This window comes from Strix aluco, chromosome 9 (genome assembly GCF_031877795.1).
Source record: "Strix aluco isolate bStrAlu1 chromosome 9, bStrAlu1.hap1, whole genome shotgun sequence".
NCBI lineage: Eukaryota > Metazoa > Chordata > Aves > Strigiformes > Strigidae > Strix > Strix aluco.
Genome location: NC_133939.1, coordinates 30,235,687 through 30,254,564, shown reverse-complemented (window position 1 = coordinate 30,254,564; position 18,878 = coordinate 30,235,687). Strand labels below are relative to the sequence as shown.

At 51.6% G+C, this 18,878-nt stretch overlaps 1 protein-coding gene across 4 annotated transcripts in view; it reads left to right on the top strand.

The window, feature by feature from the left end:
- The window catches only part of KCNAB1 (potassium voltage-gated channel subfamily A regulatory beta subunit 1), an 80,948-nt gene that overhangs the window by 26,994 nt on the left and 35,076 nt on the right, over nt 1-18,878 (top strand). The window contains exon 1 of one of the 4 annotated variants that reach the window (XM_074834391.1): nt 3,372-4,379. The exons of the other annotated variants lie outside the window; for them this stretch is intronic. Coding sequence (XP_074690492.1) covers nt 4,159-4,379 — 221 coding nt within the window. The 5' untranslated portion in view covers nt 3,372-4,158. Of the gene's footprint in view, nt 1-3,371; nt 4,380-18,878 lie in introns of those variants that run through there. 4 annotated transcript variants of the gene reach the window in all.

Sequence of the window (18,878 nt, the reverse complement as noted above, 5' to 3'; positions counted from 1 at the left end):
TATGCATTGCTGAAAAGGAAGGCTTCTAGCAAAGCCACTTTGCAGAGGGGCTCATCTGACATTAGTGCTGACAGGGGCTGCGTTCGCTGCTCTATTAAGTTGCTGTCTTCTCTCAGCATTGAAGAATTTCAGTTAAAGACCTTAAACCAGCTGAGATGGCATCATTATTGGTGACCTGGATTGCTGGGTAGCATGCAGGGGTGCGCGTTTATGTAACTGGCTGCATGTGGTTGGTGTCCAGGTCTCCTCCATACCATAACCTGCAGCCACACACCATGGTGGGTCTTCCCTGGTGCATAAACCTCTGACTGAAATAAGGTGAAAACGTCCCCTAATTACATTGTGATTCAAAGTAACTGGCTTGGTTGATGTGGGGCAGGTGGTGGACATTGTCTACCTGGATTTCCCCACAGCCTTCTCCTAGAGAAACTGGTTGTTATGGTCTAGACAAGTGTCTATTGCAAGCACAGCCGGCTGCTGAGGTCTGGGCAAGAAGGGCATGAAATTAAGACCTGCCATCATAAAAGATTGACAGAGCCTGCCACAATTCATATGCAGCTTATTGGTATTACTGAAAATACAGGTTTAGCTGGCAATCAGATTAAATTTAATGAAATTAATAAGATGCTAGTTGATATTTGTCCTGTGAAATGCTCTGCTTTGGTAGAATGGCATGGCAGAGTATTTAGTGTAAATAGCCTATGACTGCAGCCATTGAGAAGCAAAGTCTCAAGCCAGACTTGACATAATATTTCAAAGTTGCTTCTCTATAAGGTGAAATTTGAAAAAAAAAAAAAAAAAAGGAAAGAAGAAAGCAGTGTGTTTAGCTTGAGCCGTGCCAGAGGGTCGGGTCTGCATCAGCTTGAAATGTTTCATCCAACCCAGACTGAAGGACCTCGTTATATTTTTATATTTTGGGCTGCAGAAGCATCTTTTTCCTGCTCGTTACAGCAAGAGCCCTGCCTGCGGGGAGCTCCAGAGAAGGGCTTGTCCATCATCCGCTCAGCTGCACAGCCCCAGCTCCCCTCTGTGCCTCCGCAGGGACCAGAGTGGGTCTGAATAAAGTATTTTTTCCTTTTTGGAGATTTCCATTGTGCTCGCTGCAGCGACGCTCATCATCCTGCCCCTGCAAGGTCCTGGGCAAAGAAACAGCCTGTCCAGAGCATTGAAACGTGTATTTGTGTAGGAGCTGTAGAACATCTCCTGGCTTCTGCGCTTGCCTAGAGCATCCTGCTTCTCTGTGTTTGGCTCTTGCCTTTATTTTGAACCCTGGGATAGATGCAGTGGCTCCTGGGGCTGGGGCTAACGGGGATCACGGGAAAGGCAAAGCCAGTGCGGTTGTGAGCATCTGTGTTAAAACAGATTTGCCTGATGAAGCATTTTGAGCAAGTTATTTAATGAGGGATTGTCATCTTCCTCAGGGGGGATATGCATATGTGTGTTTTGGCAAAGAGCTGCTTCGGTAGCAGTTTGGTGGCACTGAAGCGGCAGGGGGAGCCTGGCCAGAGGCTCAGGGCTGAGCCTCAGCTGCCACCGCGCCCCAGCACCGTCCTCCACCTAGGCTTTCACGTACCTCTTGTTTGATAAGCTCGGGATTTTCACTATACAAAATGATGTTATTCTAACGTTTTAGTCTAGAAGTGATTATCTTGTTCAGGGAAATGAAATAAATCCCATATTTAAATACATATTTCTTTGGCAGGGGCTGTAACCCCTCCAAAGCTAAGCGGCTTGAGTTAATATGCTCTGCAGGATGTGCCAGCGCAGAACGTGACTGTCCCTTTCTGTCCCCTCCCTGGCCCTCCCCTGCATGGGCAGCCGTGACCAGGACCTGGGTGACAGTGACCGGGGCACATCCCCAGGACCAAGTCACACCATTTGTCAGTGCCAGCAGAGCCAGCTGCTGGCTGCAGCCGGAAAGCTCCAGACACGTATGGAACAAGATGTAAAAATACATCTTCTTGAAAGATCTGTGCCCAGCATGAGGATGCTGCATGTCCATCAGAATGGGAAATAGTAATATATAATAAATAGTAATATAATTGATATAAATAATATTAATATTAATATCAATATAATTAATATAAATAAAATATTAATATAATAGGTGTCTGGAAACTCTCAAAGCTAAATCTTGTGCCAAGGGGTCCGACTGCCCCAACCCCGCGCCCGAAGGCGAGTCCAGGGGAGCCGCTCGCGGCTGGCAGTTTATGGGTCCGCTGTGTGATTAACTGTTAATCATCTTTTGGAAAATATCATAAAGTAACGTTGACAGAATGCTTTCGGCCCTCAAAGAAATGCGCTGTATAAGCATTAATGAGCCATTAGATAAACGAACTGCAAAGAGATCGTCAAGCTATTCACCCTGTCACCCTTGGCCTTGGCTGGCTGTTGGCTGCCCACCCAGCTGCTCTCACAGCCCCTCCTCAGCAAGATGGGGTAGGGGGGGGTTTAGAAAACCATGGTGTGCCCCCGCTGCAGGGGAGGAAATCAAAGGTTTGTCATCCCGAGTTCAAAACGGGTCGTCATCGCCACACCGGCACCTCCAGATCCTCTCATCTTGCCACCACGTGCCTCAGGTGGGAGGGAGCCTGGCAGGTCCCCGGCGAGGCGGGGGGGTCTCCAGCCTCAGAGTAATTCCCACCCCATGGGGACAGGGTCCTGGGCAGCCTGGGCAAGAGGTGGGCAAGAGGACCCCCAGAGGTACCCCCCTGCTCCCCCCAACCCTCCTGGGAGCAGGTTTATGAGGGGGGGGATGTGGGGAACCCCCGTGGACTGTTTCCCCACTGGGGAAGGGATGGCAAGTGACCTGCAGCCCCAACCCTCACCAGCCCTCCTGCTCTGCGCTGTCACCCGTGCACACCCCACGGGCACCCTCTCCCGTGGGTCCGCAACCACTGCTCACCACCCCCCACCCCCCATGTCCCCCCTCCAAGGGCCACTCTGCCGAGTGGCAGTGATGAGCAGGGGTCCTGGGGGTGACCCCAAATTGTCCCCATCCCCACCTCGTCCTCCCACTGCTGCGGTGAGTAGCTCAGCAGCCCAGGGGTCCCCGGGCTGCCCCTGCCCCCCCAAAGCCAGCACCCTGGCACAGGGCAGTGGGGCTCCCTGCTTCGACTGCAGCCCCGGCTGCAGCAAGGGACATGGGGATGGTTTGCTTCAAAGATTTTTTGCGCTGCGGCTTATTCAGTTGGCGATGCTGGGGGGCAGAAGGGATTAACCCTGGCACTGCTGCAAGTGTGGGTCTGCAGGCTGCGGCTCTGGGTGCCAGAAACCAGGATTAATGTGTTAACTCACTGACACACTGTAACAGCGGGATTTTTCTCCCCCTCCCCCTTCTTTTCTTAATTTTTTTTTCATAATTAGCCCATTTTAACACCAAATTGTTCCCCGCTATAAGAGGTCCTCTGCTTGCTGAGCGATGCCGGCAGCTATTTTTACGGGAGGCATCTGCCCGAAGCGCCTGCCTTCCCTCTGAGCACAAAGGAGGCCCGTTCCCACGCTTCCCGCAAGCTCCTGACGGGGGGATCCCGGCAGCCGCTGCAGAGCACCCCCCCGCCGCCAACCTCTCCCCACCCTGGGTGGGCTGCGATGGGTGGGATGTAGCGGGCTGCTGCGTCTGGGCAACGGAGAAGCGATGGAGATCGCTGGTCCTTAGAGAGTGGCTGGTGAGTCGATGGTTCCTCAGGCGGCAAGGCTGCCTGTTCAGCAGTTCGTGGTCCAGCGGGCGCGGGAGCCAGCGCTTGCAGCATGCCTGCATTGATTTAAAACCAGCAAGCAAGCCCGCATCAAGGCAGAGCGGCGGCTGCTGCTGCCGGATCATCATGAAGGAACAGCTTTATGTCTCTGAAAGCACCTGACTGGATGGATGCTTTTGTCTGAGCGGCAGCAAATATTGCAAGGGGAGAGCTGAGAGCGAGCTGAAACCTGCTCTTGCGATTGCTTTGTCAAGTTCGGGGCTTCTCTCCTGCCGGCATCGCAGGGACGCAGCCCGGCTCTCTCGGAGACCCCCGCTGCCTCGGCTACTTCTGTGAGTTCAAGGTCGGCGGGTTTCCTGGGCGGCGTTGGGGACCGAGCCCCGCGCTGCTGGGCAGCCCGCAGCCGGCGTCGGGGCGGCCGGGGGCTCTGGACGGTGACTAAAGGGGTACTGAGGGCGCGATGCAAGTGTCCATCGCCTGCACAGAGCACAACTTGAAGAGTCGAAATGGTGAAGACAGACTCATCAGCAAGCAGAACACCACTACCCCGAACGTAGTGAATGCAGCCCGGGCAAAATTTCGGACAGTGGCTATTATTGCTCGCAGTTTGGGGACATTTACCCCTCAGCACCACATTTCATTAAAAGAATCCACCGCAAAGCAAACGGGCATGAAATATAGGTATGGTCACAGTATCGTTCTTTGTTACGTTGCAGTGTAATAGCTCTTTACTTTGCCTCTAAAGAATTGCCTGCCTGGATGCATCTGATTTTGCAGAGGAGCTCCCTGCTAAGGTTATTAATAGATTTTTAAACTTGTGCATAACTGAATAGCCTTGGGGTGTTAACGTTTTTGCAGGCATATGTATTTGTGATTTTATACAAAAACACTTGCCTGGGTAGATTATATACAACATGGTGAATGTATGACAGTGGTGTTAAGATGGTTTCTATTAAGTGCTCAATATAACTTATATTTGTACTAACGAGAAGAAAAATCAATTAGCAAAGCATGTTTGAGGCCGGACAGGGAAAGTTCCTTTGCAGTATGTTGTATGGAGTGAAAAGAAGTGTCTGCTGTGGGTACCATTTCATCCTGGTCATCTCTCCCTGACTTTTCACCTGGTTCACTGAGTAAAGATGAGATCAAAGACAGTTTGAGGTGAAATGCAGAAAAAAAATCGTGGGCATTCTTATAATATGCCTCATGCATCTTATAGATATTAATTCCTCCTAACCTAGGCAGGAAAAATAATGAACAGCTGTGACTTCAGTTTGAAGTGCTCAGTGTGGGCAGCTGATAAGCTCCTCTGTCATGCCTTCAGCTGAAAATGAGGATTTCTCTGACTTTGGCAGTTGGTTTTTACCTGTCCAGGATGTCCCTTGTGGCAGCTTGTGGGTGACATTATTGGGACTGGGAGAAGGGACTGGCCTGGGGATGCTCTGCCCCCCTTGCTCGAGGCAGAGTGGCCGCCTCCACCAGCAGCCCTGTGCAGAGCAGCCCGGTGGCCGGCATGAGGGGTTCTCCTTGGCCAAGGCGTGGGGAGGGTGGCCAGGGGCACAGAGAGCTGGGCAACTTTAGCCGTGCTTGTTCCCAGCCCACCGAATGACGGCGGATGCTCCTGCGTAGCCAGCCGTGCCCGCGAGGACGCAGTTTGGCAGCTCCCCTGGTTTTACGGTCCGTGGGACTGATGCAAAGCCAAGCTGGCTTTAGCGCCGTTCCACAAAATTCAAGCGTGCGTGCAGCCCAGGGCTTGGTTTAGGCAAGCCTGGTGTGAAAATTTCAATATTAACTCTCCAGGAACTGCATAGACGGGGCATATGGAAGCAGAGTGAATGGGATGCTCAGCTGTGATTTGCTGTGAGTTGCTTCAGTGGTTGATAAATACCACGGAGGCTTTGCCCAAGTGGAAGCCCGGCCTTTCCAACTGCTCGTTCCCATCGTTCAGCTGTGACCAACTTTTAGCAGGAGGTTGGGCGCTCCTGCCACTTGCTCCCCAGCACGGTGTTGGCAGCTCCCATCGCAAGCCTGTGGTGGGAGATGAAATGTTGATTTAATATCTCCTGGAACCAGGTCCCAGCTGGACGGAGTGCTGGGGGACAGCATGGGGGGCAGGATCAGTGCTCTGGGGTGGGTCCTGGGTGCTGCAGATGGGGCAGGGTTTGGGCGATGGTGGCGGGTCCTGCCCAAAGAGAGGCAGCTCTCAAAATCAGTAGAAATTGTCCTTCAATCAGATGCCCGGTGGGGTAGGGACTGGTGGAGTGTTTCCAACCACGAGCTCCCTGTGACCCCTCGCCCCTCCTGCAGCCCTGCCCAAGCCATTGCACCTCCCTGCCTCAGTTTCCCCCGTAAGCACATCTGTGGGAGTCGGGTCTTTGATCATGTCATTCAGAGACATGATCTGTTACCAAGCTGGGGCTTCTGCTCGTTAGGCTTACGGACACTGTGTACTAATTGTCAGCAGTTATCTCTGCTGATTTCCCACGGGCTCCCAGCGCTATCAGTGCACCGACATGCCAGGTAATTGCAATTCTTTGCTGCCCACATGACACAAACGCTTCTGCAGCCTCTAAAGTTGGGCCTTTGTAAATCTTTTCTGGCTTACCTCTAGATGAGGTTTTGGTTCCAAGGGCTGAATTCTCCCACTGGTGCTCAGCACAGCCCTGTTGGCTCCCCTGGCTTTGGCTGCCCGAGACCTGGGGAATTGCATCAGGAATAGCATCTCGTTGGTGACAAGGCTGATGTTGTATCTTTATGACTAATCCCTGTTTCTGCTCCCAGATCTCACTATATCTAGAGCTGATTTCTCCCCCAGGAGAAGAAGTGGAGGGGAATTTGGAGGAAGAGCTGACTAAACCTCCAGGCTCAGCTGCGATGCTGCTGAATTGAGATAACCTATAGTTAGGGAAGATGCCTACCAACGGTGATGGAGCTGGTATTTTGTGTTCATCTCTGGGGCTGGTTCCTTAGTCCGAGGGAAATCCAGCACCTGGAGAAGCCAAAGGCTTCTCCCAACGGCTGCAACAATAACCCTGTAAAGTACTCAGCTCCCTTACATTTGAACCTGAAGTCCTTCCCAGTTCATTTTCTGCTTGAATTATGTCCCTGATGATAAGCTGTACAGCGTGTGCTGCTTAAAATTAGGTGCTAGCTAAGATGCCCCTTGTTTTACACCAAAAATACTGATACCTGCTCCCCCCTGAGACCCTGTGGCTCCCGCCCTGCTCCCAGGATGCTTCCCCACCCTGGCACTGCCTCCCCCAGCTGCCAGGCGCTCCTGATGCCAGTGGGATTATGTGAAAGGGAGAGACAGTGACTACGCCTGTGACAGGGGTGGGGGCGGGAGAGGAGCCAGCTCGGGGGCTTTTCATCAAACGACATGTTTCTGGACCCGTTCCAGCTCAGAGACCGAATTGGAATATGAGAGACAAAGTTTACAGGAATAAATATGTTCATTGGGGAACATCTGCAAATATTAGGACTCAGGTGTGTTCCCGCGGCGTTTGCGTGAGCAAACCTCTGCTTTGCATTTGCTAAATCTCATTTTGCATCTTCCCTGTCAGACTGTGGCATCAGCCGGACGGGACCTCCCCAGACATCCCCTCCTGCGTGCAGAGGGCAAATGGGGAGAGGGGCTGTTCCCTTTTATCCCTTCTAATACTCCAGTTTGGTCCCATTGGTGAGCCTGCCCAGAGGCTTGAGGAGAATATTTGGGATCACTTCAAGTCTTTCCTTAAAACCGACGTGGTTGCAGTGCTTGCCTTGGAAAATTGCAATCTGCCGCACCGCTGCTGGAAACAAAGGATGTATTTTTGCATCCCTCCCATGCGCAGCACGGGAGGAGGGCTGGCAGGTGGGTCTTCACCTGCTTTGGACCATCAGAAGGTCATGGCCTAGGTTCTTCTCCCTCCTAATTTGCTGTATTTTTTAAAAATTTATTGTCAGCCCAGTTCAAGCTGTCAGTAAGGTGGATCCAGCCCTGGTCCTGGTGCACGGGGCTCTTTGGCATGTGCAACATCCCAAACAGCTTCTCAAACAGATTTGTACCAGACTCCCCATGCCCATCCTGGCAGACTTGCCACCACGTCTGCGACAGGACAGAGCCTCTCCCTGGAGCATCCCGACTCCCCGCGAGCCTGGTCCATGCCCAGGACGTGGCAGGGAGCTCAGCCCTGCGGGGCTCGGGGCTCAGCTCCGGCTGCGGCTGCTGCGCTGCCGATTTGGGGCCGTCAGCAGTTCAAAAATAGCCCTTTATGAGAGCTCTGCCCACACAGGGGCACGAGGGACCCAATTTACAAGGCTCAATTATCTATTTGCGTTCATAAATAATAGATGGTGGCAGCTTTGACCATTAACTCCAGTGTGAGCCTAAACAAAAAATTTTTAACTGCAAAGGCAAACTGATGGACTTAAAGGTGCGTGGTCACCCTTCAGCCAGTGCGGAGCCTGGGACAGGGTGCGGAGAGGCCGGGCACCATCCCCCAGAGGGGAAACCCATCCCTCCCCCCTGATGCGGGATGCCCAGCCCTGTTTCACGAGCCACTCATGGCCACCCTGCCCATGCCACCACAACGCTGGGGCTCCTGCCCATGCTGCGGAGGTCTCTGAGGATGGGCGTGAGTGATGGTGCCATCAGGGAAATGGTGTTTGCTGCAGTCATTGAACACTGGGTGCGCAAGGGTTGCGTGTCACATTTTGCAAGGTCTAGAGCAGCTTTAGCAACCAAAGACCTTTCCCAGCCACATGGGAGGTGCTGAGCTCTCCCCAGTGCCAGTGCCGCAGTGTTCAGCTGCCCGCTCAGCACCGGCCGCTGCTTGGGAGTGCAAAGCACCGTTGTGAACCCTGGCATGAGGGGTCTGGAGGAGACCAAGGTGGCTGGACACACGGGGCAGCTGCCTGTCTGCTCCCTTCTCCCAGAGCAATGGGTACATCTCAAAATTGTGGGTGCCTCACAGCAAGTCTGGAGCAGGGTGGTCTGGTCAATTCTCAAATGGGATTTTTTCTGGCTCGCTGCCTGGGTGCTGCTGCTTGCCAGGCTGCGGGCTGTGGGACCTTCCAGCGTCCCCAGTGGCACCGAGGCCACATTCCAGCGGAGGTCATCACATCCCGCTGGCTAAAAATTCATCAGCGCTTCGCCGAAGGCGTTTTTCTTCACTCTGTGCCTGAAATTGTGGGTTATTGTCGAAGCGCATTAATAAAGAGCTGCTAATGCATCGCATGGCAGCGGTGGCTGTGCTTCGGCGGTGGGATGGCTCTCCCCCCTCCTGGAAAGGCGGCCGTGGCCTTGACTTAACCAGGGTCAGAGCAGCGCTCCGTTGGCTCTGCACACCAATTACAGACATCAAAAGGCACAATAAAAATCCTACGGCACAAAGAATTCCTCATCCCACTTTTCTGCCTAAATAAATATCTGCTGGCAAACGTAATTAAAGTATGTAAGAAGTATAAAAAAATCCTGTGGTTAACTCAAACCTTCCCAGTGCCGTGAGCTGGCGGGTCCCAGCCTGAAGGGGAGCAATGTTCTGGAGCACCTTCCCGCCCCAGGTCGTTGGGGTGGGGAGAAGAGCAAACCTGCTCCTGGGAAACATCCTGCAGCCGTTCCCCTGCCCGGTGAGGTTCCCAGAGGAGGAGGAACTGCTGCCTGGGGGGGATGGAGCCCCTCAAACACCCGGAGCCATGTCTGAGATGTGCAATTACCATCAGGAAAATGACTTTTGCCTCTGATCGCCAGCGGTTTCTTCCACTCTTTTGAACATACCCGGGGTGACCTGTGGGCTAGAGGCAAAGATGGCAATTCTTTTTAAAGTGCAAATTTCTTATGTAGAAGCATGGTATTATTAGCGCTGGAACTGCGTTGTAAAGCACGCTCTGTACGCAGATCCTGTGCAACACGCCTGGCTCTGCAGCCCGTGTAAGTGTGGGCTTACAGGAGTCAAAAGGTCCAGGTTGGCAAAAATACACGGGGCAGTCTGGGCTGCAAGATTAGTTTGGAAACAGAAGATAAACCTCTTCTTCTTTTCGAAGTGAAAACAGGTATTTCTTTGCAGTATTTCAGGACTTGTGTCTTCTTTTTCCTTGCATCATACTACAAGCATTAACCATAATAACTGCCTCATATATTTAGGAATCCATGGTTTATTTAAGTGTTGCTGCAATTACGAGTAGTTTTAAGCACTCACATGCAAATGGCACTATTATTTTGATATAAAATGACATATTATTTCAGTAGCTCTCCACATCAGTTTGATTTTTATGGCTCATCATCTGATCTTCAATTTATTGCTGTAAATTAAGAGCAATCCAGTGAACAGAATGGATTTACACTGAATTCACAATGCATTTTCCCCCAGGACTGTGGCTTATAATGGCTACAAAGAAGGGAGGAATAACTCGGAGAAGGGGGGGAAGGAACCGGTTGAGTAAACAAAATCTGTGCTGATTTGTGCTGCTCTCAAATTCCTAATGGCTCTCCAGGAGTTTGTAACTGCTAAGTAAGGCTGTGGGTTCGGTGTGGTCTGGATTTTTCTCATCTCATTACAGTGATGCAAAAGCCGTGTTTAACATTGTGATGTTAAACCCAGCTTAGACAAAGTCAGATTTAGGTTTGATTGCACATTTACTTACCATGTAAACTCGAAAAACATGGTAGTGCCCAAGGTATACTTGCTCCCTGGCTTTCGCGGCTTCAGTAAATGGAGACTTTGCAGATGTCTGGGCTGAGTGTAAGCACTGAAAATGTACCTCCTCTTCCAGGTTTCAGACAGACCAAAGTCTGTTTTTTTTGAGGTAGACTACAAGGGTGTTGCCAGCGTGGCTGAGGAGAGGCCAGTGTGTCTAATTCCCATCTCCCCATGCGTGGCTTTGCCTCTGGAGGAGTGATGCCCACCGCCGCAGTGTCTGTGGGCTCTGCCCCGCTCCCCCCGCATGCGGCGAAGGGATTTCTTCTGCTCAGGGTTTCTCCTTCTCCCCTCTCTCCCCTGGAGACCCAACCAGGCCTAGAACCATCTACACCAACTTTAGTTAATTGAAAAATGGATTTTTAGTGTTATTTCCAAGTGTTCTAATATTCTTCCTAAAACCATTTCTAATTCATTAGGGCCTTTGAAAACATCTGTCCACCAGCTTAATTATATATGTTCCAGTGAGGTCTCGCTCAGGGAGAAACACACAACCGGTGGGAGCGGCGCTGGCTGGTGTGTTAGCGTGGAGTGGAGACTGTTATACAGGGGACGGGTGTCAGCGTTGGGCATCGTCTCTGCCCAGTTATGTTGCGATAGTTCCCACCTCCCCGGTGAGTGTGGCACACAAGCTGCTTCTCATCCCCCAGCACGGTGTCCTGGACCCCGTGGAGCAAGGTTTGGGGATGCCAGATTGCCTGTCCCGCCGTCTGCGTCCTGCTGGGGACAGGGACACTGGGGGGCACTGGAGGGGTACAGCCACAAGCCAGCACTTAGTCTGCCATTGATTCCCGCCTCCCCATTTTAATCCTGAGAGCGAGCGATGAGCTAAGGAGAACCAGACTGAACTCAAGGACAAATGGTGTTTTAAAGAGCACGTTTTCCATGTCAGCTTTGTTAAGCAGAAGCAAAATGATGGTATTTTAAGGAAGCTCTTAAATAATGCAGTCGCATTCCGGTGATGAGCTGCGCAGCCTCTCCAAGCTCGGCAGAGGCACAGGGCAGTGGTGCAAGGGCATGGGAGCAGCCTGGGTGGCTGTTCCTGTCACTGGTGGGCGGCTGTCATGGCACCGCTGCTCCCTGTGCCACCTGGGCCCGGGGTCCCCTCTCCCAGGGCAGTGGGAGTTGGTGGCTGTGCCCCCCGGCTGAGGCAGCGTGGGGCAGCTCCCTGGCTTGTGGCAGTGGCTGAGGCAGGGTCCTGCTAGAAGTCACCCCACTCTGCTCTGCTCATCCCGAACCGTTCCCCGCAGTGAGACATTTTCCTTTTAAAATCTGCATGACAACGTTAATCTAATGCTTAAATGGATGGAAGAAAAGATGTAATGCAGAAACACTGCTAATTTAATTACTTGTGAAGCGCACAGTTTAAGTATTTAAAATGTATTATTTTAGCGTGGCTGCTTTGGCAAAATCCAATTTGAATTTTGAGCACGCTTATTTTTATTTTAGCTTAACATTATAAACCGCCATCTGTAGCACATGTTTGTTAAGAAATTAATTGTCAGTAAGAAAAAGAAAATGCTCTGCATGAGACGCGGTGTGAGCCCAGAGGTTAAAGCTGGGGTGACGTTTTCCCTGCTACAATTCAGCAGACAGCTTCCCTTTGCCTGGGGTGCAGCGTGTGCTGGGCACTGTGGCAGGAGAGGGACAGCTCCATGGAGATGTTCCTACAGCTCCTGCTCCAGCAAAACTTCCATTCATCTTGGTATTTGGAAAAGACCCAACAAACAGAGGTCTGGTGGCACGTGGTGGTGGGTAGATGTAACGTTGGTGGACGGATCTTGCTAATGCAAAGAGGGGTTTGGCTACCATGTCCCTTACTCTGTTGTTCAGGTGGCCCAGGAGATGCTTCCCACCACGGGAGCGAGAGCAGTGTTTGGTGGGAGCCTCTGGAGTGGTTCGGAGCTGTTTTCTCCTCCACAAACCCATTTTAAAAGTTGATCACTCTGCGGGGGATACAACATCGTCCCTTTGGCAAACCGAGACTTGCTCCTCATGGTACCTGGATGTGTTAGAAACGTTTCTGAAACCGGTTTTGAAGCAGTGTAAAACCTCCCGGCAGGCAGGTGGGAGTGGGGAGCGGTGCCTGGTGTCCGAGATGCCTTACCTGGGCTGGCTGGGTGCTCGACCAGGGCTCTGCAGGCACCATGCTGAAGAGTTTTGGGAGCTGTTTTCTGGCAAAACTGCATGGAGAGCAAACAGAAATAATCAGTGGGATACAGGGCTCGAGAAGCAGTAAGCTTATTAAAAAATAAGGCCCTGAAGCTCCTGGAGGCCCTTTGTATGTGGCATCCCAACAAGGTCCTCATGACTTGCCTCTAGCAGCTCCCAGAGAGGAGCTGGCACATGGCTGATGGCTGGTTTTTGCTTACAGCATGTAAGAGTGGTGTGAGAGTCCATTGCAGGGCCTTAACTGCAGCTGAAACGCAGATGGACGCAGTGCATCTGGAGAACCTCAGGTTCAGTAAATGAGACGCCCTTCTCGCACAAGAAGGGCGTGAGAGGGCGGATAGCTGGGCTGAGGCTGTTAGGATGGCCCGCACCTACACCCGGCTCGCACGCTGCCTGCGAAGGGGTTGTGTAAGTCATCATAAAAAAATGTGCCCTGTATGTAAACAAGCTGCTTCAGAAATATTTTGGGTACAAAGTTATAAAACTTTTATGGCATACCTATATTTTCCTGTTGGCATTACATTTGCCAAAAAACCTGAGCACTGCCTGGTCACAGCTTCAGCCGCGCTGGCTGCGAAACTGCTGCAACTGATTTCAGAAGCACTTAAAAATCTGTCGAAAATGTCCTTTCTTTCTAAAAGGGTAAAAGTTCCACAGAGTAATTAAAACAAAAATTCAGTTATTTTTCACAGTGGTCTCCCTGCCTCAGCCTGATTATTTTTAGAATAGTTCATGCAAACGGCTTTTACCTAAATATTTATGCAAGAATAAATTGCCCCTCCAAAATGAAAGGGGCTGCCCTTCCCGGGCCGACCCTGCTGCGGACACTCCTGGGTATGGCTGCGTCAAGCGCCCAGTGTTTGTCCAGGGCTGCTCAGAGTCCTTCCCCTTCGTTAATCTTGTGATTTTGTCAGAAATAGCCTCTCCCACCTGTGGAGAAAATATGTATTTTCCAGTTCCAGCTTATTCAACCACTTTAGCTTAATGACTAATGCTTTCCAAGGTGGGGTAACGGATGGGGAAGGAGAATCCAGTGACGGGGTTTTAAATTTTTTATTGTGCCTCTTTCAGTCTGAAGTAGTACCAGAATGAGAGAAAATGGCATCTATTATTTAGAACCCTATGGGACGTGTTGACTAGTGACAGCCTAGTCAGCGCCCTACGCACAGGTATGATTTCATTCCTGATTCCCTATGTGGACAAAGTGGCATTGCCGTGGTCAGTGTAACAGGGTTAGGAACTCCTTCCAGGTTTGCTGGGACACTGAGGTCTGTAGCGCCGCGGGGCTGGGCACCACTCAAGGGTGATGGGGAAGTGGTGGGTTACCCGTGCACGGGTGTGATGGAGAGCTGCCCGATCTCTCTTATTTCTGGAAATAACTTGATTCATTCAAATCCTTTAGGGATTGCAAGATTCATTTGGATGAGCTGTTGGGGGATGTGGTGTAGGGGAGAACTTGTAGAGTAGGGCTGATGGTTGGACTCGATGATCCCAAGGGTCTTTTCCAACCTGAATGACTGAATGATTCTGTGATTCTGTGATTATTTTTTTTTTACAAGGATAACATAATTCCCTTAGACATTGGAAATTCTGTACTTTAAAAGCATTGACTGCAGAACGACAAATATTTTTCCTTTTGCTCTCTTTTACCCTCGGATCCCATGGCTGATGAGACACGGCGGGGGCAGGAGAGCCGTGGGCTGCGCATCGTTCCGGGATGCGGTTGCTGGAATCGGGGCCCTCACAGGTGGAGTTATTCCCTTGGGAACGCCAGGGCCAAAGCTTCCCCCCCCACCCCCCGCTTCATCGTCTCCCACCCCGCGCTCTCTGCCAGGACACCTCTGGGAATAGAGATGCACAGCTGATGCCGTCTCAACCGTTTCTGTGCCGGCTGTGTGTGTCCCTGGGGGACCGGCTGCAGCCCGGTGTGGCTCCAGTGCCAGCACCCAGCCCCCCCGGCAGATTCCTGGCTCGCCGGGAGCATGGCCGGGAGGGAGGGAGCAGGGCAGGAGCGTCGCCTGCGGGAGCCTCGTTCATGGCACGGATCCCACGCGGGGAGGCTGAGCACGCCGGCACGTCTGCCAGAGCCACGCGCGGCAGCCCCTGCGCTTGGCCGCGGCCCATCTATTTTGCCTTATCTACATTTTAATGCGTCATCTGCAACTTTTTGGAGGATGCAGCCAAAAAAAAACATTTCTGGGGAATTTCAGCTGAAGCGACCACCTACGCACCCGTTGGCCCTACGAGTACGGGAGATGAGTTGGAAGGTGTGAAGAGAGCCAAGAAAGGGGGGGCCAGATGTCATTTAGGCACCTGCTTGTCCCCTCACACCGTCCATGCCTGGGCTGGCTGTGCCTCCTGCCACCGAGCTGGGGTTTCCATCGCCCAGGACCCACCTCCTGGCTTCGCTGCTGTTGTTTTTCAGCCGATCAATACTGTCCTGTTTTGCCTCTGCAGTTATTCTGCTAGCAGCAGAATTTTTTTTTTCCTATTTTATATCATTGACCTAATATTTAACATCACTGCTGCAGTGATGAGGACAGTCATCAGCTCCCCCAAAACCCGTTTTACTGCGGTGGGGAGCACAGGGCAGCTGCGTTGCTGCAGAAACATGGATGGGAAGGAAGATGCTCAGGGGAGCACCTGGGACTGTGTCATCCATCCACTTCCACTCTGAAATAGCTTAGAGAAGCAGTGTTCCTCCTAGTGCACCTTCACCATGCTATTGTGGACACGCATGATTAAAATAAAATTCTATTTTATTTCTATAACATCTTAGGCAGAAGAGATTACAAAGCAGTTTTCAAAGAAGCAAACATAAGCACAGTCAAACACTGCAAGTGTAAGATCAAATATTAAGAATGCACGTGGTCAACCAAGGGAATAAATCTGTGTTTTCAGCTCACTCAAGTATCTGTTGGGCCAGCTACACTGGTTCAGCTTCTGCTACAGCTTTGCATGTTCATCTACGCTTCTTGTCATTTGAAAAGAATGTTAAAAATTTCCTGAGATTTGATGCTTTGCATGGAAGTCAGTACTTCAACAGAACCAGGAGTATCTCCGTCTTTGCTCCAGTTTTACGGCTCGGAGCTGTCCTCGCCTCCTGCCCATGCACGGAGCCTTTGCTTGGACACGGTGCCTTGGTCTGAGCATCCAAAGGTCCCATGGCCACGGGCTGTTGGGCATGGGGACAGCCAGGCACAGCCGAGCACTGTGTGTCTGCCTCAGCCGGGGTGTCTCTGCTGGATGGTGGGTGAACCCCAAAACCACCCTGTCCCCCTTGGCTGCTGCCGGGATGCACAAGTGCTGCCAGGAGCTTCCGTGCTGCTCCGACATGCCTGTACGGAGCAGCTTAAGTGGTCTTTGAACTCGTATTAAGGTAAAACAATTTCCATTTAGAAACAGGGAATATTTATGAGAGACAAACAGGAAGGTAGCTTGTATTAGAGTAAGGAAAGGTACTCGGTAGGACTTTGGTTAAAAGTCACCATTCTTGCTTTCCAAGGACTAAGGTTTTAAACCCCATCCTGCAATAAACCATCTTTGAGGTAGAACACGACGATGCAGACTTGACAGGCGGTTGAAAGCATCAGCAGAAAGCAGCCACCGTGGCTGTTGAGGCATCGCGCTGATTTTTGTAGCATTACCCTAAATGAAGTGGGGTGCAGTGATCTGTACCTGCCCCTAACCGAAGCTTGCCCCAGCTGTGCAGGTGTCCCAGAGGCACACAGACTTCCCTCACTTCCTTATCTCTGCGCGTGCAAATGGGTCTGAAATACATAAAAGAGCGGAAAGCTGTGATTCTGCATCACTGCAATTACTGCTAATACGGGTGGTAATTTAGTGGAAACTGCTGTGCATGTTGTGAAGTGTTTTGTTCACAAAATGGGAGACAGAAACCATTATTTTTCTCTCTTCCCACCCACACCACTTAGAGACAACCTCCTGCCATTGGAGCTTGCTGAGGGGCAGCTACTCATTGTCTAAAATCTGTAGGTCTTTTTGAGCTGATGAAGCAAAATGAAATCCAGCCTTCAAAACAGGAAACCACCCAAGTTAATTAAAGAAGAGAATTAACACCTCCATGTTGCCTCACCCTTGGTTCACAGCGAGGCTAAGCTGCACTGGGGGCTGTTGCAGCCCAGTGAATCGTGAGAAATAAATAGCATTTACATGGCTCTGAGATGTTAGGAAGAGCCGAGCATCTTCCCCTGGGGAGGCAGGGAGATTGGGAGCCCAAGCAGATGTTGACAGGTCCCCCTAGAAACCTGTGAGGAGATGTGGAGATGTTGTATTTCCCGAGTGCTCAGAAATATGGAGTGTCTTTGCTCTCCATGAGTATCCATCTGCTCTCCAGTTCGGCATCGCTGGGCTAAGGAGATGTCTGTGTTTGAGTCTTGGGGGAAGTTCAGAGGAGCAAAAGCCCTGCAGATGTGGTCGGTGCTGGAGGGGTAGGTCTTGCTGATATCACAGCTCTGGGAGCACCCGAGAGAAATATCACCCCAAACGTGGACTGTTTTGCACCAGGAAGGCTCAGGAAAGGCTCGGTGATGGTGGAGGGGAGAGCTCGGCCGGGTGGGAGAGGCATGACCCCTCTTCTGCCTGTCCCTGACCCATCGTGCTCATTTGCACAGGTCCTGGGGACCTCGCAGACCAGGCCCTTCCCCCCAGGACGGGGATGGAGGGTCCCATCCCACCTTGCTGGGGACAAGCGGGGAAATTCAGGGAGCCACAGCTGCCCCTTGTCGCCCATTTTAAGGCAGGGAATGGGGTCGGAGTCTGCAATTACCACCAGCTCACTTTGCTCCGGGGATGCAGGGTGGGTCTCTCTGGCGTTTGAACGGGGAGAGAAGCAGCAGGGTGTGATCAGGAGGATTCATCATCACAGGAAGCAGCCGAAGCGGTGAGGGCTTCGTACGGTACGAAGCAAGCAGAGGCGCCAAGGCCAAGCACGGCTCCGAAGCCCAGTATTACACTTTGTTGTTCCCCACTCTGCAGGTCACAGGCGAAGGACGTCGGATGTGCTGCAGCGGCAGAGGGCAATTGGAAAGGGTCTCCACTTTCATCGGGTTTTTGTTGTTACTTGAAAAGGCCTCTTTTTTTCACAGAACAAATTACATATTTTATTCATTTTCTGTGCAGAAAGGAACAGTTCTGGAGCACTAATGGGGATGTTTCTAAGCAACGTTGTTTTCCCACCGCCAGCTTCAGGAACAGTGACTTCTTTTTTTTACATTTTTGTAGCAATAAGCCAAACTATCTGCAGTTTATATGCAAGAAAACAGTGTCATGATTCCCCCAGTTTTGCCTAATCAAGTGGGTGCGGGGCTGTATCACCACCTTGGGGCTCTCCCCACACCCATGAGGGTGTGTGCAGGCATGCGATGGGGGCTGCGCCATGCTCGGGGTGCCCCAACCCTCCTTTCTGCAGCAGAGGTGGAGGACGTACGTCCATGAGGACACCCGAAGATGGCAATGCTTCTCCCAGGGGCTGGCTTTGTGCTCTTCCCGATTCCCCCTGCTCTGTTCAGAGCCCCCCTCTCCCCTCCCACCTCCTTCCCCCCACCTTTAGCTCTCGGCATGTTTTTCACAGGCTGGAATACTAGAAATGCCTGGGGAGCACTGGGTTTTGCCTCCCACACACACCTCCTTCATGCCGAGGCCGTCGGCGTGACGGTGTGGGCACAGGGTGCGAGCAATGCCCCCATGGACCCGGGACCCCCACCCACCATCCCTCCCTGGTAGCCCCCAGGGACTTGTGAAACGGGCTCCTGGGGGGGTCACCTGCCACCAGCGCTGCTTCGATAGGACCGACCCGCGCAGGACCTGTACCCTCGGTTTCATATTTCTGGTAGAGGTTGGTTTCTGTGGGCAAAACCACTAACACAAGGCAATTAAACTGGGGCTGGAACAAGCAAAAACCAGCATTATCTGGTTTCTGTAGAGCTCTTCTAAGCCTGATGATTCTTCTGTGGGTGTGGAGTCGAAAATGTTTTAGTCATTGTATGTGTTGCAGAGATTTTATTTAAAACTTATGTTTTTCCTTAGAAAAAACTCTCACTCTTTCTCACTCTCATTCCTGATAGATAGATAGGTAGGTACGTAGGTAGATGGATAGATAGAAGTATGGGTAGAAGGATGGATAGACAGACACATGGCTAGATAGAAGGATGGATAGAAGGATGGATAGACAGGCAGATGGATAGACAGGCAGATAGGGTGGTTATCCTGTTCCCATTGTACAGATGGGAATACTGGAAGTAGATAAACTTAAAGCAGGTTTGCTCAGCGCACCTCAGACTGAAGCAAAGCCACTCGGCAGCTTTGTCTT